The sequence below is a fragment of the Mastigoproctus giganteus genome, chromosome 10, assembly GCF_048544385.1.
Source record: "Mastigoproctus giganteus isolate SK-2022 chromosome 10, ASM4854438v1, whole genome shotgun sequence".
NCBI lineage: Eukaryota > Metazoa > Arthropoda > Arachnida > Uropygi > Thelyphonidae > Mastigoproctus > Mastigoproctus giganteus.
Genome location: NC_143584.1, coordinates 135900085 through 135925801, shown reverse-complemented (window position 1 = coordinate 135925801; position 25717 = coordinate 135900085). Strand labels below are relative to the sequence as shown.

The 25717-nt window shown below is 37.7% G+C and overlaps 1 protein-coding gene across 1 annotated transcript in view; it reads left to right on the top strand.

Moving 5' to 3' along the window:
* LOC150079301 (progranulin-like) overlaps window positions 1-25717 on the top strand; it is an 87447-nt gene that overhangs the window by 21293 nt on the left and 40437 nt on the right. The window contains exons 6-8 of the mRNA XM_090383025.1: window positions 370-489; window positions 15648-15746; window positions 16167-16430. Coding sequence (XP_090239151.1) covers window positions 370-489; window positions 15648-15746; window positions 16167-16430 — 483 coding nt within the window. The remainder of the gene's footprint in view (window positions 1-369; window positions 490-15647; window positions 15747-16166; window positions 16431-25717) is intronic.

The window sequence follows — 25717 nt, the reverse complement described above, 5'->3', positions numbered from 1 at the left end:
AACAATTTAACGATTGATTATTGAATTATTCTACTGAATGTATTTTTCTTTGAATATTGCGAGAATCTCACAAAATAGTAATTCTTCGTCATTTGTTAAAATTATTACAAGGAAATGGTGACATTTCCTCTGCTCAAAACTTAACTTTCTCATTTTACACCAGACTACGTCTTAAAGAAGCTAAAGAGGCATTTAACTGTTTGAAAAACGTCAGTGTTTGCACCTTCAGTGTTCAGATTAATATTACCATTACTGCATTAATCAAATTAATATAAAATATACTAACAAATGAATCAGCTTAAGTTGGTGTTAAAATGTCATCAGGTCACAATTAGAAACATTATCACAATTCTCTGTTTCCAATTTCAGACGCCACGCGCTGCCAGGGTATAGATTTGCAAGATGGCTGCTGTCCTCATCAAAATGCGGTGTGCTGTGAAAACTCTAACTTCTGCTGTCCTCAAGGTTCCTCTTGCAATACTACTGCTGGTACTTGCGATTTCCCGCTGCAACCGAGAAAGCCAATCACTCCCCTTGTCCAGTCTGCTTTGAAAGCCACAAAGGTGAGCTCTCCAGGAACATATGACAATTGGTGTGGGTGCCCTATTCCAGACGGTGTTTGTTGTCCGGGAGGTTTAACCTGTTGTCCACCTGGAAAGAGCTGCTTCTGGACATTCTGGTGTCGCTGAGAGGATGATGTTCCCATCTCTTTAAAGGGAAATGATTTCTGTGATGTCAGGATTAAAGACTACTTTCCAGGTTATATTAAGCAAATAAATATATGTATTTTCTGAATGATGAGGCCTAAGAAATAGATCTTTATATCTAATTACTAATTAGATATAAATTACAAAGCATTCTGAATGTAACATTATTTTGAAATAAATACCATCATTTGTCATTGTTCTCCTTGCTATGTATACATTTTGCATGAATAGCGTATATCCTGGCATATAAGTCAACCTTTGAAGCACTAAAGATGAAAATTTTAAAGTCGACTTATATGCTTATTATAACTGGACTTTAGTAGAGTAGTTAAAAATAGTTTATATCAAATGATCATATGTTTCCCTTTTTGGAACAAACTCAGTCTTCAGAAAAATAAACAGTAAAAACGGAGTCTGAGTTAACTGACTTATATGCCGATTATACGTCGACTTCATTTTCGGACTATCAGGAATATGCATCATGAATTTTAATGAATTCATGATGCGGACTCTATTTTTAAATATACTTTGTATTAATTTTTTAGGAGAAAGACCTTATATTGCAGAATACTTTACAATACACGTGTAGAGAATACGTTGGAAATTTTAGAATACTCCGCAATTAAGATTCTCAAAAAGTTATGCTAATTCGGATTATTAACAGATATTACCGAAGAAATCAAAAAATCTGAAAACAGCAGAAAAGGATTCTTCGCATATGTAAATAGTGGAAGAAATAGAATGAACCATATTGTTGCATTGCAAACTTCACTCAATTGCAGTAGTTTAAACTAATTTCAGTGTTGCCAACTTTGATCTCTCTCTCTCAGAATTATATTAAATTTACTACTACACTATACAAGACAAAATTCCGCTGTTTTTTCTTTTTCTTGAAAACATGAATTAAGTAAATCTCGCACTCATTAAAAATACAGAATATCATGAATACAGAATAGAGAATATTCTGTATTTTTACAATATCGGTCACTGTCACAACTAAAGAAGGACGCCCTTCCTGAAACCATCTGTACCTGGGAAATCTTTCGTCGCGCTCCGGCTGCTTTTGATAAGATACATGACCCCATAGCCACTTCTATCGGTCCTGGCTTTCCTAAATACATTGTACATACGGTACTGAAACTCATCGTCCCCTATCTCCTGGTGACACCACATTTTCGTAAGTCCTATCAAGTCTGCTTTACTTGTCCTAACCAGCAATTCGAATTCACTCATTTTATTGACGATATTTCTGACATTGTTTTATAAACAATTAAGACTTGGTGTTCTTGTATAGTTAACTACCCTGACACACCCCTTAAAGTTATTTAAGCTCGTTTCTCTGGCATTAGCTACACGCTCATTTGAAACGTTTCTGCCGTGAGATCATCTTGGTAATATGTCCTGTTGCGGTAACAAACAACAACTCTTGAGGTATGCGAAAGTGTTACTTTGACCAATATTATCAGATAAACGCGTATCTATTTAATCCCTGCCCCCCCAACTAGCAGTTTCCCTGAACCTTTAAGGTATCCTCAATAATACTGGCAAAAACTCTTGCACCACCTTTCTTTAAATGTATCCCGTCTCTATAAAACAGATTCCTTCTACCAACAAGTGCAACCAAGCTGAGAGAAATTTCCCTCCAAAATCCTTCCTTGAAATCTTGAGTTAATCCACAAGGCTTTCAACATATAATCCTTCCTATCGTGCCTGGGCAGAATTGAAGACAAGACACGTAGACATTGTGACCTAACTCGCGGCATTTCTTCAATATGGTCCTATATTTGTCTACCAAATCGTCAGATCGCGTATGCTTAATGCCATTAGTCCCCACATGTATAATAATATTCTCTTTACCCCCTGAAAATCTGACAATCTGTTGGTGACATCATTAATAGTTGTTCCCGGCTGGCATACCCTAGGTCCACCTATTCTTATTACAAAAAATATTTCCCGTTTCCCTGACAATAGAGTCGCCTAATAAAACAATGTCCTTTTTAACCAGAGTAGTTTGCACTTGGTTATTCTGTTCTGGGGGCCGAATAGGGAGTGCATCACTTGGTCTGTTACTAGAGTCTTGAGTCCCTGACGAGCTCCCACTTACATTATTCTTGAGGGCAAGCACCTGTTTTTTTCAGTGACTCAAATTGTTCCATCAATGCATTAAATTTTAACTTAAGATCACTCCACTGCTTACAATGGTAACAAAGAAAATAATCTCCAAGTGAGCTAGGATTACAAGCAAAGAATACATGGATAAAAGGATAAAAGGTTCTGCAAAGAATAAAATCATAAATCACACGGAAATCGCCGTCGGCTATTTCCGTATGAGTCATAGTACCCTCTGACGAAGTGTTCACGGCAGATCTTGTAATAACCATTAGAAAATTTAATAATTATTAATAAAAGAAACATTCAAAAAAGTATATTTATAATATTCAAAAAAATCAAACTATTACAGGAAAAAAAACCTATCAAAATAAACTTTAAGATATACTTAAAGTATATGTTCTTTAAAGAAAAAAGTATAAGTTCGTTAAAGAAAAAATTTTCATATTAAGGCCGCCCGAGAATACCTCATCTACCCCTGTATATTTTATCTGTAAATTTCGTGTGTTTTCTGGTCGGCTAATTATTCTTTTCTACTTCATAGTAATGCTTCTCTCCTTTATCAACTAAATGAAAATCGCGCAAATTCCACACTGTATCAAGAACAGACAATTTCATAAAATGTGGAGAATACCGATTTCCTGTTCGCAAAACAGTGTGGAATTCATATTTTGTTATTTTGTGTCCCATTTTAGCATTGTTAACTTCGGTTTCAATTTAAAAATCCAGTCATTATTTAAGCACAACCTAAGCTTCACTTAAGTGAGGTTCACGAAACGTTTGCTTGAAATGTTTAAAGTCATTGTCCAGATTCTCAGATTTCTGTCAGTCAAAATTCCATTTACCATATTTGAAATCAGTCAGATTTATGTCTTTCAAAATTCTATTTACCGTATTTGAAAATCGCCACAAAATATAATTTCGTTCATTATTTTTTACTACGGTGGCAAACGAACGTTAAACAGCCAACTCATGAATTCCAATGGTTCGGATTTTGCTTCATTAATTTTAAACTACTGTTCAAAAGAAATGCAACAAGCTCACAGCGATTACTGTTGTATGAAAAAAATTTATTCGACAACATTTTATCAAATTGGCGAATTTTATTGGCAAAACGACTTGATTCCCGGGTTAGTTACCATAACGTGAAATCGTGTGCTGCATATCGTGGAGTAGGGCACTTTCAAACTCATGAAGTCTGACAAAATAGTAGTAGTAGTAGTAGTAGTAGTGGCACTTGATGCAAGAAAGCAAGTGTAGGAGCTTATGCAGCATCAGCCAAAAAAAAAAAAAAAAAAAAAAAATCACACCATACCCTCCAATTGCCTGTCCAGTTCCTCCTTAAATTTATTTAACCTATCAACTTCCACAACGACAGATGGAAGTTTGTTCCAGCAATTAACCACCCGCTGGCTAAAGGCAAATTTCCGCACATCTATTCTACATCTATCCTTTCTTAATTTGAACTTATGTCCCCGTAGGTTCGTATTCTGAACAAGTGGGAGGATCCCATCGGAATTCAGCGTGCTCAACCCATTCAAGGCCTTATAGACCTCAATCAGATCACCGCGCAGGTGCCTAGTCTCCAGCCACTGCAATTTGCAGAACTTAAGCCTCTCTTGGTAAGAGGATCCCTTCATTCCCCTCACCAATCGTGTTGCTCTTCTCTGTACACGCTCAAGCAAATCTACATCCTTCCTAAAATGAGGCCTCCAGACCTGTACGCAGTACTCAAGGCGTGGCCTGACCATTGCCTTATACAGAGGGACAATCACCTCCTTTTCCCTGCTACCAAAATTCCTATATATCATTGACAAAACCCCATGACCTGCCCTAGCAGCCTGTCTACATTGCTCAGAAAACTTCATATCTGACTGCACAATTACTCCCAGGTCTTTTTCATTTTCTACCACCTTAAGTGTAGTACCACACAGTTGGTACGTTTCTCTGGGGTTACTTCTACCCATATGCAGTACTTTGCATTTGTCAAGGTTAAACTTCAGTTGCCACTTCTTAGCCCATCTGCCCAAATTATCTAGATCCTGTTGCAGTAGCACACTGCCATTACTGTCATTAACAACCCTGCCAACCTTCGTGTCATCTGCAAACTTCGACATTAAGCCTGATATACCTTCATCAATATCATTGATAAATATACAAAACAACAGTGGACCCAACACCGAACCCTGTGGGACTCCACTAATAACATTAGTCCACGAAGAGCAGCACCCATTGATTACCACCCTCTGTCTTCTCCCACTTAACCATCCTTTTATCCATTGTAGCAACTTACCCTTAATACCATTCTGCTCCAATTTGTACAGTAATCTTCCATGCGCAACAGTGTCAAAAGCTTTCCTGAAATCCAAGTATATGATATCAAAATTATTTTTTGCATCCAGTTCCTTTGTGACCACATCATAATAACCAATCAAATTTGTCAGACAAGACTTTCCCTTAACAAACCCATGCTGTGTCTGAATTATTGCTGCAGTCTTGTCTAGATGATCCTGCAATGCATCTTTAACCAGTGACTCCATTATTTTACCCGGAACAGAAGTTAAACTAACTGGTCTGTAATTATTCGTGTCACCCTTCGAACCTCCTTTGTGAATTGGGGATACATTTGCACATCTCCAGTCCGTGGGAACCTCCCCTGAATCCAAGGATGCTCTCATAATTATGGCTAAGGGTTTGCTTAGTTGCTTTGCCGCCTCCTTTAATATAACTGGATAGATCCCATCCGCCCCAGGTGCCTTTCTTATGTTTAACTTCAACAATTTCTCCTCCACTTTGCTCTCAGTTATTACAAAATCATTAAGCACACTGCTACAATTTGATAACCTTCTTCCATTTTCAAACTGTAATGATTCCTCACGTGTGAATGTAGATGCAAAATACTCATTCAGTTTGTTTGCTATCTGAGCAGGATCATCAACAGTCGAACCATCGATGTCAAGTGGACCAATCATATTCAGCCCCTTCCTTTTAGAGTTTATATAAGTAAAGAAATCCTTGCTGTTTTTCTTAGCATCTTTTGCCAAAGATTTCTCGTAATCCGCCTTTGCCTGCCGAACCTCCTTTGTGACCTGATTACAGACTAGCTTATATCTGCTACAGGCTTCTGCGTCGCCTGATAATTTATATGCATCCCATGCATTTTTCTTCTCTGTCACGAGTCTCATTAGTTCATTTGATAACCATTTAGGCCTAAACCTTGAACAATATTTCTTCATCGGTATGAAAAGTCTAGTAGCTTCCACGATTAATTCCTTGAATGCTTCCCACTTAGAATTTACTGTTTGTAACATCGTCAGTCGATCCCACTGTACAGAATTTAAAAACTGTCGGAGACCACTGTACTCCCCTTTACGGAAGCAAAAACCCTTTCCTTTACCCCTGACGGTAGTTACCTCTTTGAGTAAATCCCACTTCAGCACACTGTGATCACTGCCACCTAGTGGTTCCTTTATCTGCAAATTCTTAATACACGAATGATCACTGCTGATAACCAGATCAAGAGTGTTACTTTCTCTGGTTGCCTCTCGAACATGCTGCTGCAGAAAACAATCATCCAATAAATCCACAAAAGTCTGACTAGTGTGTGAGTGACCAACCCACAAGTTCCAGTCAATATCTGGGAAGTTAAAATCCCCCATTATAAGACATTCTGATTTACTGGCCCACTCTATTTCTCTGTACAATTGTTCATTGTACTCATTCGAGTCATTAAATCAAGAACTCTTTAAAGTAAATAGGTTAAGCTGTTTGTCCTGTTCCATTTAATTTTCATTTCAGATGTATTCGATTTCAAGATAGAAGACTACAATCGAATTTTAAGATCCAAACCCTAAATAACGTTGATATTATGTTTATATTTTATACTTTTCATTGTTTTGGGAAGGAAGGATATGTGAAATGGTAGAAAAAAATGTGTTTAATTCTGGTTGTTGAGGTTAACGCCGTTGGTACAGAATTGGTAATAGGGGCGATATAAAAGTTGTTGCTGTTGTAGGATTTTAGGACCATCAGCGAGTAAGGCCATATTGCGTCACGTATATTGTATGTAATTTACGTGTGTTCTCAGGTCGATTTTCTGTTTGCTGGAGGAAAATTCCGGAATCAGCTAAACCTTTTGACTGGACAAAAGTCCCTAAATAGAGATGCCGATTAAGTTATCATTCCTAGTGGTTCATACAGGTCTGCAGGGTGGGGCTGTACGCAAGTAAGGAATAAAATAAGCAATAAAGTAAGTGCTCAAAGTAAGGAATAAAGGGGGTCATTGATTGACTGATTTAGCTGACGTGAAGTTAGGATTAATTTTAATTAAGAATGAATGTGAAAGATGAAAGAGTAGAAGGAGAGCAAAGAGACCTCCTGAGAGATACACGCATTGGTATTGACATACTGCAGTGGTTAACTATAATTCTTATTTGCTAAACAAAAATAAGAATATTATTGTAACTGGGATTGGGGAATATTTTTTTCTAGGTGTCATTTTCTGAGATTGTTTAAATCCTCATATATAAATATAAAGAATGATGATTTGTAAAATTTTTCCGAAAAGGAGAGAATAGAGAAATACTGTTAATGTGTACTTGAGGTAAGAGTCTGTATAATACTGCGAGTGATTCATCTGAGGATTAAGAGTATGAATAAGTGATAAATAAAACCATGGATAGTTGAAAATAATCGGTACTGTGCAGTTGTAATAAAATTTCAAAAGAAGGCGTTTTGTTCATTCTTCATGTTATTTGTATTATTCATGTAAATTGAGTATACGTAATAAATGTCTTTTTGAAAAGTTCAAATGATACGTCCTGATTCAGGAGAACATGCCCTGCCTAATTTGTAGAGCTTCGATAAATCCTGTGGATAAATGAAGTTAATCCTTTTTTTTCGCTCCTTATCTGGAAGAATTCTGATAGTTACTGCAGTCAGGTGACTGAGAAGTGGGGCTTGTAGGACTGAAGAAACCTTCTGAAAAGAAAAAGGGTTATACAACAGATAGATTTGTAGTTCCCAGATAAACGTGTGTTTTATAGCAGTTTTATAAGATATATATATTTCTAAAATTGCAGTCGCGCACTCCTACCCCGGTTATGGTCATGTGCTGCCGTGGACAAATATAGACACAGTCGAAATATATATATATATATATATATGTGTGTGTTCAGGGTATTTATTCTCAAAGTCACGAACATATTCATTCTAGTGATCAGATTTCATAAACATAAGATGCCAAAATGGAGGATGGATGGAGTGTCAGAGTTTTATAGAGCAAAAGAAAAAATCATGGGACAGTTAAAAGGTATTACGTGATTCTAATTTTTATGAACATTACAAGAGAACATGTAACAAAGCAACTCCTGCAGTGAGTGGTGAGAAGCGATTTTCGAGTCCCTCATTTTAGGGACTCGAAAATCGCGTGACTGCGGCAACCCTTGTCCCTATTAATGCTATAACGATTACTATTTTACCAATTTATCTTACATTTCATATCTCCTTCTGTCCCCAAACAAATATTGACTGATGGAGCTGGGGAAAGAATGAGATCCAATTTCGAATCTCATCAGTGACGCGAGGAATTTTTATGGACTTGTTTTAACAACATCACTAAGTTAGTCGGTTTCAAGCGACAGTTGCATGATTTTTAGTCTAACAAACAGCAAACCGACCCAAGAACAGACGTAATTACAGCCACAATATTATTACGCCGCATAGCCTTACTTCCTTTGGCCTTAAATACACAGAGAGCACCATGAAACCACTTTTAATGATAGGGATCATGAAGAAAACTAATTGGTAGTTGTATTAAGGTTTCTGGGAGGATCAGCGACTGAGGCCATACTGCTCCGTGTGTACTGTCTATAAATTGTTTGTGTTCTGCTGTCGATTTTCGGCACAAAAACCAAACTATTATATTAGGCCACTCGAATATTTAAATTCATCTGCCGTGCATTGTATACTATGACTGTAAATTGCGTGTGTTCAATGGTCGATTTGCCTGTTTTGCTGGACGAAAACCCCCCCAATTTTTGGAGGGGAAATCTTGTTATCTACGCCTGAGACCGACTAACTCAGCCACGGAGTGAAAAAAGCCCTTTAAAGTTCTCGCGTCATCGACGGGATTCGAACCCAGGCCTTTTCCACCCGGTGTGGGGAGGACGGTGACGATACCACTGTTCTACCCACGCAGACGATTTTCGGCAGAGAATGTCCTAGAGGATTTGAAGGAAGGGCGTTGCCATTATGGAGCAAAACAGCTTTTAAACTTATTTATTTATTTATTTATTCAATTTATTATATATGCTTCACCCCTGAACAGCCTTCAGCTAGGAGGGTGCTGTATACATTTGTACATTATAACTTAGAGAGCAAACATAGAAATCATACATAAATTACGCATATTATTATTATTCCTATTTTATAGAAACATTAGTTTCTATTAATATTATAAACATTAGTTTCTATATTCCAACAAAATAACATCTAAAGTGAGCAAATAACGCAGATACAAATATATACAGTGACACAAGCAAAAGGTAGAGACATATAAACACATTCGCGTCCTAATATATGCATATATACAGCTAATACATATATATACAAAACACATAATGATTTAAAACAAATTAATTCTTCAGCAAAGTAGAGTTGATCGGAGATTCCATCCTGAAGGAAATAATCAGGAAACTTCTACAGTTGTATGTGGTGGTACATGTCCTGTATCTTCTCAGATCTGTACGCTTTCTCATCACAGAACTTGTGGGGATCAATCTTCAGGGTGTTGTACGTTTGGAGGATGTTAGACGGAAAACAACATCTTCTAAGCATAATTAAATTCTGTAATAAGCTTCTTAGGGGAATCCATGCACTATTGCAAAGGGCGCGGGAAAGCCTAGTGCCTACAACAAGATTATGGACATTTGGAGCGTCAAGGCGATCGGTGAGGAGTTGACAGAGATTACGCAGATTTCCTGTAATGAGCAACTGATTCCAAGAAGTGCAACCAAGGTTAGCATACATGATTGATCTCGAGATGGTGAAAGGGTAGCGACTAACACGGTTCAACCACCTTAAAATCCAGTACTCGATACCCATGAATTTTTTGATGTTAGTGAGGGACGCAGAGGACCAGATCGTCGAGGCATACATGGGAATCGGAACAAGACATGTTTGTATGTAGTGAGTAGCACGTTTTTGGTTGTTTACTTCAGTAAGTTCCTATCGTATCGCCCACATTGCTGACAGAGTTTTTGCTTTAGTGTTGGCAAAGTGCTGTTGGAAGTTCAGGCCTTCATCCCAGGTGAGCCCTAGATCAGTGTGATGAGAAACCTTTTGGACTCTAATACCATTGATGTAGATGTCTATGTTCATCTTCTACAAGTTGGTGAAAGACATTTGTGCTGACTTGGTCGGATTTATGGATAGGCCAATATTCTCAAGATAATGGTCAAGTTCTTCTATTAGGGCAGTGGCATGGGCGTTGATTGCGTCAGATTTGTCACCGTGTTTTGACGAGATGAAGAGTTTTATATCATCTGCGTAAGAGCTGCAGTCAGGATGCGTAGAGAGGAAGGGGTCTAAAGCGGCAGCAAATAGTGCAGAAAGGACGCCACCTTGGGCGACTCCTCTGTAGACGACGTGGTTCGATTGGAAGGTTCTATGTTCCACTCTCAAATGCCTTTGTTTCAGAATGGAAACGATGACTTTTAATAGGCCTCTCTGTATTCTGAAATGCCTTTTAAGTATTGTCATCAAGGAATTGGGCATTATCGAAAGCAGCTTTAATATCTAAAAATACTACATCAATCTGTTCTTTGGCGTTCAGAGTCGTTTGGATCCGAAATAGGGTGTCCATTAGATTAGTCACAGTTGATCTCTTTTTGTCACAGTTGAACTTAGCTTTGATAAGTCTGTGAATAGCCTCCAGTCCTGTGGATTGTGCTCCACAATCAAAGCTGTCATCAAACCATTGACATCACAGCAGGCAACAAAGTTGCTTTCATTTTTAAAATATGGTGTCAAAACATTCTGCCTTCTCCTGCACGCACGGACACCTTGACATTTGGTTGCAGAAGATTCCACTGTTCGAGCCTTAATCCAGAAGTTCTGCTTTATCTTTCAATAGATCTAAGTCTCGAATTAGATCACTTAGTTCACCTTGAGTGATTCTGTGTGACTCACTCGGCGACTCAGGTCCTGGCCCAGGTTGACCATCATTCCTCATACTGTCCCCATCTTCATCAGACTCCAGAAAGTGTACTCTTCTGTAGGGTGAGGTACAGGCAGACCGCCCATATGTGCCACTGTTCGGATAGCTGACGGTATGTTGGGGTATTCCACACTTCACTTCCTTTTTTCTTTTTTTTTTTTTTTTTGACATGCCATGCTGAAGAGGAGGCACCATGCAGAAATAAGTCATTCACATGATTTGCAGGCTCCATTCAAATCATTGGGATGGCAAAAGGCATTGAATGTCCTTTGTTATTCAGCCATCCACGGAGACTTACAGCACATGTGCTGCAGCAAATATCAGGTGCCCAGGGTTTGTCTTCATCACCTATCTTACAGCCAAAATAACGTTAGTAGGCTGGTTTCACAAGAGGAGTCAACTGGCGTTTCTAAGTGGAAAAACAAAATAAATAAATAAATAACTAAATACAAAGCAAAACAAAGCTTATTGGTTCCTGTTTCATTATTACCAATCTACCTATTCTCTAGACTCCAAAATTCCCTAGTATTCACCAATATTCCCCTAAATCATAAGAGGGGCTATATCGTGGCACCGAGAGGTAACTAAGTGTTTAAATGTTATATTCCTTTTTCTCATGGGAAAATTTACTATTTTCAAGCCAGAAAAATTTTTGGTGTTGAACAGAGCTACTTATTAAATAGTTCAAAACGTTTATTATCCAGATGTCGGGGTAGGCTACCATGATACGGTTCGCTTAAATTCACATTTAAAAATACATGAGCATGGAACGCTGGATGATGAGATGGTTTCTATAGTCTATTCAAATCTCGAAGTGACCCAGCAGAGTCAGTTTCTAGCTGAGAAGCTCTCTCTCTCTCTCTCTCTCTCTCTCTCTCTCTCTCTCTCTCTCTCTCTCTCTCTCTCTCTCTCTCTCTCTCTCTCTCTCTCTCTCTCTCTATGTCAGTCGCCAAACAGATGGCTGCATCTGCTATGTCTTAGTGGATATATCATCCACTAATGCAGGCTAGAATGAATACAAAGGTGAGTGGTTACCTCACTCGACCAGACTAACTGATCACGCTGAAAACAGAGGTCAGTAGCGCTCTGCAGATCGACCCACAAAACCTTTGTAATAAGAAGACCTACAGAAAGCAGAAGGTATAAGGGGTCTATTTTAATAGTGAAACAGGATCCCTTACAGAACCCTTTTTCACAACGTGGTCGACTCAGGACTTGGTTTTTTCTCCCGAAAAACCAAGTACTCCTAGGTACCTCGTTCTGCGATCCATCAAAAGACTGAGCAGTGACGAATCTATTGAGCAGTCCTCACGAGCCAGCTGGTAATTAAAATCAAAGCGCTACCTATTTTTTCGAAGTAAAAAATGATTGCGACGTTTATAATCTGAGGCCCTGCAACTTAAGCTCGAAATTTATTTCAAAATTAAAAGTTGCATCTTTTGTTTATGCTGATTTCGAACCAATCTCGATTCCAAAAACAACTGTAATATCTAATACAGTGTTTGTGTTGAAGAAAACACTTTGTTTTACGTCTAAAGACTATGAACAAGTTGAAGCTATTATTCTGAATACAAATTTCCAAATTAAAGGCAAGAAATATTACTTACATTAAACAGGATTATCCGATAATCCTACTAAGACCTCAAACTACATTTTCCAAGCTAAGAAATAAAAACGAAGTATTCATTTAATTATTCAAAGAAAACCCTTCATCCAAAACCACACATATCTGGGTATGACTTGGTTAGAGGCGATTTACTTCTCTTTTCTCTTTGTCATCGCTAGCACCAAGACTTATCTGTCATTACCAATCAACCATTCGTCAAGATTTGGTTGTATTTCAGACACTGCTTGTTAAAAAATTCACATTAAAGGATACATGAGTATGAAAGCTGGATGATGGAGAGACTTTTATATTCTATTCAATTCTTGAAGTGACCGTGAGATCTGGTTCTAGCTGAGAATAACTTAACACCATTCTCTCTCTCTCTCTCTCTCTCTCTCTCTCTCTCTCTCTCTCTCTCTCTCTCTCTCTCTCTCTCTCTCTCTCTCTCTCTCTCTCTCTCTCTCTCTCTCTCTCTCTCGGTTAGTCACCAAACAGAGGACTACATGTGATATGTGAGATATAACATCCACCGATGCAGGCAAGAAGAAAGACGAAGATAGTGGATATTTCACTCACCGGCCAGACTGTACAACCACTCTTCAGATCAACCCATACAACTTTTGCAATGAGAATATCTACAAAAATCATAAGGTGCAAGGGATCTATTTGAATATTGGAACTGATCCTTGCCTCGCAAAGCCATTTGTCACAAAGTGGTGGTTAGTGGGTCTCAGGCGAGGGTAGCATGGTTTTTCTCCCGGAGTTCAGCAAATAGAAATCTGACCACAGAACACACTCAATTTACAGAAATTATATACAGAGCAATATGACCTTAGTAGCTGATGCTCCTAAAACTTTATTTCAACAACAACAACATCCTTACTAAGCTCCACAAGGCCATCTAACACACAGTACCCACCATTGACTATTTAAAACAGTGCAGCTTTTAATATTTCGTTGTAAATTTTATTGTGCTACAAATTATTCTATAGTTGCCCACATCTCATTTTTCTCTCCTTGAACCGATGAGAAAAAATCATTATTTTGCAGCTGTCAATCCATTCGTTGTTATCGATTTCTATGTTCACCTATTTGCTATCAATACGCATTACCAATGTTTACAAAGTAAAATGTAATCTACATTCATTGCAGTGGGATACTTCCTTCTTCGGTTAAACGTTTCCTTGTAAAAACAATGAACTGGGTAGTTTCCGTTCACGTAGTGTTATTTCTCGTATCTTTTTATCCCCCTTATCTCCAAAATCATTTTAATCTGTTGAGGACAGGTCACTCTTAAACCAACGACTTCAACGTTTGTAACCGTGTTGGATGATATCATTCGCTGTAACAAGGAACTTAGCAACGGGGATAGCAGAAAAGGAAGTAATTCGCCCTTCATAAAGTTTGATTAAATGATTATTTATAGTGCTATCTCGGTGTCCTGATATGGCGATGGGCATTATCAAAATACTTCTGCCTATATAAATTGAATTCCACACATTGGATTTTATTCTGAGCAAAGAAAACCTACAAGAAACTGTGTTCCAGATCATTCAGTAAAGGTACGTAGTAAAATACCTGTGTAGTTAAGGTAAATTATTTCTTACTTCTGAGAGTTCAGAAAACACAGAGCGATTCTTTTTGAATGTTCAGCATCCTTTATTTGTGTGATATTTGCTTCTAATTTCTTGTCTGAACAGTTATCAACTCTCTCTCTCTCTCTCTCTTTCTCTCTCTCTCTCATTACAATCAATCTCAAGTATTTATAGCTTCACTGAAATTTCTTGAAATATTTTAACATGAACTTCAAGAATTTCTTCACCATCATCAAATACCTGCTCCTTTCTCGGGAACAAAATTTCAGCTGCCGATGTTCTTTTCGAGTAGTTTAAGAAACTTGAGTGCATTATCGCCACAAAAATCCGAAAATCAATTTTTCATGTTGGCTCGGGGGCTCCCTTTCTTTTGCTATGGTTATGTTATAAACACTTAAAAACGCTTTCGGAGCTCCTGTGGCGGTGCCCGAATGCGTGATATGCGTCATAAACATAAGCAGATAATTGGGGCTGTGCAAAGGAGAAGGGGTATGCCCCTTCTCCTTTGCACAGCCCCAATTATCCGCTTATGTTTCCCATTTCTGTATTAATGTGCTTTTGGGTGCTCAGCAACTTCTTTGCTCAAATGAAGATCGCAATTTAAGGGATATAACAGCCAGCCAAATATGGTGAAAAAATATTTATATAACAACATCAATGAAGAAATTACACTTTATAGAATAATCACTGTCCACCTGCACCATGCTGAAAAGGCCTGAGTTCAAATCCCGTCAATGACACATAAATTTCAGAATGCGGCTGAGTTCGTCGCTGTCAGTAGAGGGCTGAATGTTTATTTTTTCTATCTCCAAGGAACGCAGTTTCTCGATAATGAAACAGCAAACCGAGTGAAGAAAAACTGCAATTGCAAACACGTTATTCTTACTCTTTTTAGCCTTAGTTGCTTTTCCTGCCGCATCTTACCTAACCCAACCTCTCTCTGGATTCCAAGGAAAGTCAAGAACTGCAACGTCACGCATGCTGCCTGAATTCTCAACACTGTACATCAGTAAAAATGTGTAATTACGATATTGTACAGCACTTGTACACAACGTTCATTTCACTGTGCTCGAATTCTCGGCTGTAGTTTTGTTTAACAGATTATGTCTTCATATTAACCTGAAAGGTTCAGAAAGACAATAGATTGTTTCACAGTTTGCGTACCATTTGTCTGCAGCACTATGCGCCGCGAAATGTACGTAGACGTAAGCTCAAAAAACTGAAAGTAAAATAAAAACATAAATTATAGGCAAAGTACGCACTTGAAATACTTTGCTGTACCACCAGAAGAATCTACCATCATGTTACAAATTACGCCGAAGAGACCCGAGCAGAATATTTTTTGTTTCAGAGCTGGAATACAGTCATGAACATGTGATGCCATTAAAATCAAATATTATTTTGATTTGCAGGATTACCCATGAAGATGTTGGCTCCACTGGTGTTTGGTCTTCTGTGTGTGCTGGCTGCTGGAAATGTTCTTTCCAAAGACAAGAATTACTGTCCCGAAGGTACGTTTCGTAAAACTTTGTAAAGGATATTTGAAAATTAATGTTTTATTTAACAATTTAACGATTGATTATTGAATTATTCTACTGAATGTATTTTTCTTTGAATATTGCGAGAATCTCACAAAATAGTAATTCTTCGTCATTTGTTAAAATTATTACAAGGAAATGGTGACATTTCCTCTGCTCAAAACTTAACTTTCTCATTTTACACCAGACTACGTCTTAAAGAAGCTAAAGAGGCATTTAACTGTTTGAAAAACGTCAGTGTTTGCACCTTCAGTGTTCAGATTAATATTACCATTACTGCATTAATCAAATTAATATAAAATATACTAACAAATGAATCAGCTTAAGTTGGTGTTAAAATGTCATCAGGTCACAATTAGAAACATTATCACAATTCTCTGTTTCCAATTTCAGACGCCACGCGCTGCCAGGGTATAGATTTGCAAGATGGCTGCTGTCCTCATCAAAATGCGGTGTGCTGTGAAAACTCTAACTTCTGCTGTCCTCAAGGTTCCTCTTGCAATACTACTGCTGGTACTTGCGATTTCCCGCTGCAACCGAGAAAGCCAATCACTCCCCTTGTCCAGTCTGCTTTGAAAGCCACAAAGGTGAGCTCTCCAGGAACATATGACAATTGGTGTGGGTGCCCTATTCCAGACGGTGTTTGTTGTCCGGGAGGTTTAACCTGTTGTCCACCTGGAAAGAGCTGCTTCTGGACATTCTGGTGTCGCTGAGAGGATGATGTTCCCATCTCTTTAAAGGGAAATGATTTCTGTGATGTCAGGATTAAAGACTACTTTCCAGGTTATATTAAGCAAATAAATATATGTATTTTCTGAATGATGAGGCCTAAGAAATAGATCTTTATATCTAATTACTAATTAGATATAAATTACAAAGCATTCTGAATGTAACATTATTTTGAAATAAATACCATCATTTGTCATTGTTCTCCTTGCTATGTATACATTTTGCATGAATAGCGTATATCCTGGCATATAAGTCAACCTTTGAAGCACTAAAGATGAAAATTTTAAAGTCGACTTATATGCTTATTATAACTGGACTTTAGTAGAGTAGTTAAAAATAGTTTATATCAAATGATCATATGTTTCCCTTTTTGGAACAAACTCAGTCTTCAGAAAAATAAACAGTAAAAACGGAGTCTGAGTTAACTGACTTATATGCCGATTATACGTCGACTTCATTTTCGGACTATCAGGAATATGCATCATGAATTTTAATGAATTCATGATGCGGACTCTATTTTTAAATATACTTTGTATTAATTTTTTAGGAGAAAGACCTTATATTGCAGAATACTTTACAATACACGTGTAGAGAATACGTTGGAAATTTTAGAATACTCCGCAATTAAGATTCTCAAAAAGTTATGCTAATTCGGATTATTAACAGATATTACCGAAGAAATCAAAAAATCTGAAAACAGCAGAAAAGGATTCTTCGCATATGTAAATAGTGGAAGAAATAGAATGAACCATATTGTTGCATTGCAAACTTCACTCAATTGCAGTAGTTTAAACTAATTTCAGTGTTGCCAACTTTGATCTCTCTCTCTCAGAATTATATTAAATTTACTACTACACTATACAAGACAAAATTCCGCTGTTTTTTCTTTTTCTTGAAAACATGAATTAAGTAAATCTCGCACTCATTAAAAATACAGAATATCATGAATACAGAATAGAGAATATTCTGTATTTTTACAATATCGGTCACTGTCACAACTAAAGAAGGACGCCCTTCCTGAAACCATCTGTACCTGGGAAATCTTTCGTCGCGCTCCGGCTGCTTTTGATAAGATACATGACCCCATAGCCACTTCTATCGGTCCTGGCTTTCCTAAATACATTGTACATACGGTACTGAAACTCATCGTCCCCTATCTCCTGGTGACACCACATTTTCGTAAGTCCTATCAAGTCTGCTTTACTTGTCCTAACCAGCAATTCGAATTCACTCATTTTATTGACGATATTTCTGACATTGTTTTATAAACAATTAAGACTTGGTGTTCTTGTATAGTTAACTACCCTGACACACCCCTTAAAGTTATTTAAGCTCGTTTCTCTGGCATTAGCTACACGCTCATTTGAAACGTTTCTGCCGTGAGATCATCTTGGTAATATGTCCTGTTGCGGTAACAAACAACAACTCTTGAGGTATGCGAAAGTGTTACTTTGACCAATATTATCAGATAAACGCGTATCTATTTAATCCCTGCCCCCCCAACTAGCAGTTTCCCTGAACCTTTAAGGTATCCTCAATAATACTGGCAAAAACTCTTGCACCACCTTTCTTTAAATGTATCCCGTCTCTATAAAACAGATTCCTTCTACCAACAAGTGCAACCAAGCTGAGAGAAATTTCCCTCCAAAATCCTTCCTTGAAATCTTGAGTTAATCCACAAGGCTTTCAACATATAATCCTTCCTATCGTGCCTGGGCAGAATTGAAGACAAGACACGTAGACATTGTGACCTAACTCGCGGCATTTCTTCAATATGGTCCTATATTTGTCTACCAAATCGTCAGATCGCGTATGCTTAATGCCATTAGTCCCCACATGTATAATAATATTCTCTTTACCCCCTGAAAATCTGACAATCTGTTGGTGACATCATTAATAGTTGTTCCCGGCTGGCATACCCTAGGTCCACCTATTCTTATTACAAAAAATATTTCCCGTTTCCCTGACAATAGAGTCGCCTAATAAAACAATGTCCTTTTTAACCAGAGTAGTTTGCACTTGGTTATTCTGTTCTGGGGGCCGAATAGGGAGTGCATCACTTGGTCTGTTACTAGAGTCTTGAGTCCCTGACGAGCTCCCACTTACATTATTCTTGAGGGCAAGCACCTGTTTTTTTCAGTGACTCAAATTGTTCCATCAATGCATTAAATTTTAACTTAAGATCACTCCACTGCTTACAATGGTAACAAAGAAAATAATCTCCAAGTGAGCTAGGATTACAAGCAAAGAATACATGGATAAAAGGATAAAAGGTTCTGCAAAGAATAAAATCATAAATCACACGGAAATCGCCGTCGGCTATTTCCGTATGAGTCATAGTACCCTCTGACGAAGTGTTCACGGCAGATCTTGTAATAACCATTAGAAAATTTAATAATTATTAATAAAAGAAACATTCAAAAAAGTATATTTATAATATTCAAAAAAATCAAACTATTACAGGAAAAAAAACCTATCAAAATAAACTTTAAGATATACTTAAAGTATATGTTCTTTAAAGAAAAAAGTATAAGTTCGTTAAAGAAAAAATTTTCATATTAAGGCCGCCCGAGAATACCTCATCTACCCCTGTATATTTTATCTGTAAATTTCGTGTGTTTTCTGGTCGGCTAATTATTCTTTTCTACTTCATAGTAATGCTTCTCTCCTTTATCAACTAAATGAAAATCGCGCAAATTCCACACTGTATCAAGAACAGACAATTTCATAAAATGTGGAGAATACCGATTTCCTGTTCGCAAAACAGTGTGGAATTCATATTTTGTTATTTTGTGTCCCATTTTAGCATTGTTAACTTCGGTTTCAATTTAAAAATCCAGTCATTATTTAAGCACAACCTAAGCTTCACTTAAGTGAGGTTCACGAAACGTTTGCTTGAAATGTTTAAAGTCATTGTCCAGATTCTCAGATTTCTGTCAGTCAAAATTCCATTTACCATATTTGAAATCAGTCAGATTTATGTCTTTCAAAATTCTATTTACCGTATTTGAAAATCGCCACAAAATATAATTTCGTTCATTATTTTTTACTACGGTGGCAAACGAACGTTAAACAGCCAACTCATGAATTCCAATGGTTCGGATTTTGCTTCATTAATTTTAAACTACTGTTCAAAAGAAATGCAACAAGCTCACAGCGATTACTGTTGTATGAAAAAAATTTATTCGACAACATTTTATCAAATTGGCGAATTTTATTGGCAAAACGACTTGATTCCCGGGTTAGTTACCATAACGTGAAATCGTGTGCTGCATATCGTGGAGTAGGGCACTTTCAAACTCATGAAGTCTGACAAAATAGTAGTAGTAGTAGTAGTAGTAGTGGCACTTGATGCAAGAAAGCAAGTGTAGGAGCTTATGCAGCATCAGCCAAAAAAAAAAAAAAAAAAAAAAAATCACACCATACCCTCCAATTGCCTGTCCAGTTCCTCCTTAAATTTATTTAACCTATCAACTTCCACAACGACAGATGGAAGTTTGTTCCAGCAATTAACCACCCGCTGGCTAAAGGCAAATTTCCGCACATCTATTCTACATCTATCCTTTCTTAATTTGAACTTATGTCCCCGTAGGTTCGTATTCTGAACAAGTGGGAGGATCCCATCGGAATTCAGCGTGCTCAACCCATTCAAGGCCTTATAGACCTCAATCAGATCACCGCGCAGGTGCCTAGTCTCCAGCCACTGCAATTTGCAGAACTTAAGCCTCTCTTGGTAAGAGGATCCCTTCATTCCCCTCACCAATCGTGTTGCTCTTCTCTGTACACGCTCAAGCAAATCTACATCCTTCCTAAAATGAGGCCTCCAGACCTGTACGCAGTACTCAAGGCGTGGCCTGACCATTGCCTTATACAGAGGGACAATCACCTCCTTTTCCCTGCTACCAAAATTCCTATATATCATTGACAAAACCCCATGACCTGCCCTAGCAGCCTGTCTACATTGCTCAGAAAACTTCATATCTGACTGCACAATTACTCCCAGGTCTTTTTCATTTTCTACCACCTTAAGTGTAGTACCACACAGTTGGTACGTTTCTCTGGGGTTACTTCTACCCATATGCAGTACTTTGCATTTGTCAAGGTTAAACTTCAGTTGCCACTTCTTAGCCCATCTGCCCAAATTATCTAGATCCTGTTGCAGTAGCACACTGCCATTACTGTCATTAACAACCCTGCCAACCTTCGTGTCATCTGCAAACTTCGACATTAAGCCTGATATACCTTCATCAATATCATTGATAAATATACAAAACAACAGTGGACCCAACACCGAACCCTGTGGGACTCCACTAATAACATTAGTCCACGAAGAGCAGCACCCATTGATTACCACCCTCTGTCTTCTCCCACTTAACCATCCTTTTATCCATTGTAGCAACTTACCCTTAATACCATTCTGCTCCAATTTGTACAGTAATCTTCCATGCGCAACAGTGTCAAAAGCTTTCCTGAAATCCAAGTATATGATATCAAAATTATTTTTTGCATCCAGTTCCTTTGTGACCACATCATAATAACCAATCAAATTTGTCAGACAAGACTTTCCCTTAACAAACCCATGCTGTGTCTGAATTATTGCTGCAGTCTTGTCTAGATGATCCTGCAATGCATCTTTAACCAGTGACTCCATTATTTTACCCGGAACAGAAGTTAAACTAACTGGTCTGTAATTATTCGTGTCACCCTTCGAACCTCCTTTGTGAATTGGGGATACATTTGCACATCTCCAGTCCGTGGGAACCTCCCCTGAATCCAAGGATGCTCTCATAATTATGGCTAAGGGTTTGCTTAGTTGCTTTGCCGCCTCCTTTAATATAACTGGATAGATCCCATCCGCCCCAGGTGCCTTTCTTATGTTTAACTTCAACAATTTCTCCTCCACTTTGCTCTCAGTTATTACAAAATCATTAAGCACACTGCTACAATTTGATAACCTTCTTCCATTTTCAAACTGTAATGATTCCTCACGTGTGAATGTAGATGCAAAATACTCATTCAGTTTGTTTGCTATCTGAGCAGGATCATCAACAGTCGAACCATCGATGTCAAGTGGACCAATCATATTCAGCCCCTTCCTTTTAGAGTTTATATAAGTAAAGAAATCCTTGCTGTTTTTCTTAGCATCTTTTGCCAAAGATTTCTCGTAATCCGCCTTTGCCTGCCGAACCTCCTTTGTGACCTGATTACAGACTAGCTTATATCTGCTACAGGCTTCTGCGTCGCCTGATAATTTATATGCATCCCATGCATTTTTCTTCTCTGTCACGAGTCTCATTAGTTCATTTGATAACCATTTAGGCCTAAACCTTGAACAATATTTCTTCATCGGTATGAAAAGTCTAGTAGCTTCCACGATTAATTCCTTGAATGCTTCCCACTTAGAATTTACTGTTTGTAACATCGTCAGTCGATCCCACTGTACAGAATTTAAAAACTGTCGGAGACCACTGTACTCCCCTTTACGGAAGCAAAAACCCTTTCCTTTACCCCTGACGGTAGTTACCTCTTTGAGTAAATCCCACTTCAGCACACTGTGATCACTGCCACCTAGTGGTTCCTTTATCTGCAAATTCTTAATACACGAATGATCACTGCTGATAACCAGATCAAGAGTGTTACTTTCTCTGGTTGCCTCTCGAACATGCTGCTGCAGAAAACAATCATCCAATAAATCCACAAAAGTCTGACTAGTGTGTGAGTGACCAACCCACAAGTTCCAGTCAATATCTGGGAAGTTAAAATCCCCCATTATAAGACATTCTGATTTACTGGCCCACTCTATTTCTCTGTACAATTGTTCATTGTACTCATTCGAGTCATTAAATCAAGAACTCTTTAAAGTAAATAGGTTAAGCTGTTTGTCCTGTTCCATTTAATTTTCATTTCAGATGTATTCGATTTCAAGATAGAAGACTACAATCGAATTTTAAGATCCAAACCCTAAATAACGTTGATATTATGTTTATATTTTATACTTTTCATTGTTTTGGGAAGGAAGGATATGTGAAATGGTAGAAAAAAATGTGTTTAATTCTGGTTGTTGAGGTTAACGCCGTTGGTACAGAATTGGTAATAGGGGCGATATAAAAGTTGTTGCTGTTGTAGGATTTTAGGACCATCAGCGAGTAAGGCCATATTGCGTCACGTATATTGTATGTAATTTACGTGTGTTCTCAGGTCGATTTTCTGTTTGCTGGAGGAAAATTCCGGAATCAGCTAAACCTTTTGACTGGACAAAAGTCCCTAAATAGAGATGCCGATTAAGTTATCATTCCTAGTGGTTCATACAGGTCTGCAGGGTGGGGCTGTACGCAAGTAAGGAATAAAATAAGCAATAAAGTAAGTGCTCAAAGTAAGGAATAAAGGGGGTCATTGATTGACTGATTTAGCTGACGTGAAGTTAGGATTAATTTTAATTAAGAATGAATGTGAAAGATGAAAGAGTAGAAGGAGAGCAAAGAGACCTCCTGAGAGATACACGCATTGGTATTGACATACTGCAGTGGTTAACTATAATTCTTATTTGCTAAACAAAAATAAGAATATTATTGTAACTGGGATTGGGGAATATTTTTTTCTAGGTGTCATTTTCTGAGATTGTTTAAATCCTCATATATAAATATAAAGAATGATGATTTGTAAAATTTTTCCGAAAAGGAGAGAATAGAGAAATACTGTTAATGTGTACTTGAGGTAAGAGTCTGTATAATACTGCGAGTGATTCATCTGAGGATTAAGAGTATGAATAAGTGATAAATAAAACCATGGATAGTTGAAAATAATCGGTACTGTGCAGTTGTAATAAAATTTCAAAAGAAGGCGTTTTGTTCATTCTTCATGTTATTTGTATTATTCATGTAAATTGAGTATACGTAATAAATGTCTTTTTGAAAAGTTCAAATGATACGTCCTGATTCAGGAGAACATGCCCTGCCTAATTTGTAGAGCTTCGATAAATCCTGTGGATAAATGAAGTTAATCCTTTTTTTTCGCTCCTTATCTGGAAGAATTCTGATAGTTACTGCAGTCAGGTGACTGAGAAGTGGGGCTTGTAGGACTGAAGAAACCTTCTGAAAAGAAAAAGGGTTATACAACAGATAGATTTGTAGTTCCCAGATAAACGTGTGTTTTATAGCAGTTTTATAAGATATATATATTTCTAAAATTGCAGTCGCGCACTCCTACCCCGGTTATGGTCATGTGCTGCCGTGGACAAATATAGACACAGTCGAAATATATATATATATATATATATGTGTGTGTTCAGGGTATTTATTCTCAAAGTCACGAACATATTCATTCTAGTGATCAGATTTCATAAACATAAGATGCCAAAATGGAGGATGGATGGAGTGTCAGAGTTTTATAGAGCAAAAGAAAAAATCATGGGACAGTTAAAAGGTATTACGTGATTCTAATTTTTATGAACATTACAAGAGAACATGTAACAAAGCAACTCCTGCAGTGAGTGGTGAGAAGCGATTTTCGAGTCCCTCATTTTAGGGACTCGAAAATCGCGTGACTGCGGCAACCCTTGTCCCTATTAATGCTATAACGATTACTATTTTACCAATTTATCTTACATTTCATATCTCCTTCTGTCCCCAAACAAATATTGACTGATGGAGCTGGGGAAAGAATGAGATCCAATTTCGAATCTCATCAGTGACGCGAGGAATTTTTATGGACTTGTTTTAACAACATCACTAAGTTAGTCGGTTTCAAGCGACAGTTGCATGATTTTTAGTCTAACAAACAGCAAACCGACCCAAGAACGGACGTAATTACAGCCACAATATTATTACGCCGCATAGCCTTACTTCCTTTGGCCTTAAATACACAGAGAGCACCATGAAACCACTTTTAATGATAGGGATCATGAAGAAAACTAATTGGTAGTTGTATTAAGGTTTCTGGGAGGATCAGCGACTGAGGCCATACTGCTCCGTGTGTACTGTCTATAAATTGTTTGTGTTCTGCTGTCGATTTTCGGCACAAAAACCAAACTATTATATTAGGCCACTCGAATATTTAAATTCATCTGCCGTGCATTGTATACTATGACTGTAAATTGCGTGTGTTCAATGGTCGATTTGCCTGTTTTGCTGGACGAAAACCCCCCCAATTTTTGGAGGGGAAATCTTGTTATCTACGCCTGAGACCGACTAACTCAGCCACGGAGTGAAAAAAGCCCTTTAAAGTTCTCGCGTCATCGACGGGATTCGAACCCAGGCCTTTTCCACCCGGTGTGGGGAGGACGGTGACGATACCACTGTTCTACCCACGCAGACGATTTTCGGCAGAGAATGTCCTAGAGGATTTGAAGGAAGGGCGTTGCCATTATGGAGCAAAACAGCTTTTAAACTTATTTATTTATTTATTTATTCAATTTATTATATATGCTTCACCCCTGAACAGCCTTCAGCTAGGAGGGTGCTGTATACATTTGTACATTATAACTTAGAGAGCAAACATAGAAATCATACATAAATTACGCATATTATTATTATTCCTATTTTATAGAAACATTAGTTTCTATTAATATTATAAACATTAGTTTCTATATTCCAACAAAATAACATCTAAAGTGAGCAAATAACGCAGATACAAATATATACAGTGACACAAGCAAAAGGTAGAGACATATAAACACATTCGCGTCCTAATATATGCATATATACAGCTAATACATATATATACAAAACACATAATGATTTAAAACAAATTAATTCTTCAGCAAAGTAGAGTTGATCGGAGATTCCATCCTGAAGGAAATAATCAGGAAACTTCTACAGTTGTATGTGGTGGTACATGTCCTGTATCTTCTCAGATCTGTACGCTTTCTCATCACAGAACTTGTGGGGATCAATCTTCAGGGTGTTGTACGTTTGGAGGATGTTAGACGGAAAACAACATCTTCTAAGCATAATTAAATTCTGTAATAAGCTTCTTAGGGGAATCCATGCACTATTGCAAAGGGCGCGGGAAAGCCTAGTGCCTACAACAAGATTATGGACATTTGGAGCGTCAAGGCGATCGGTGAGGAGTTGACAGAGATTACGCAGATTTCCTGTAATGAGCAACTGATTCCAAGAAGTGCAACCAAGGTTAGCATACATGATTGATCTCGAGATGGTGAAAGGGTAGCGACTAACACGGTTCAACCACCTTAAAATCCAGTACTCGATACCCAT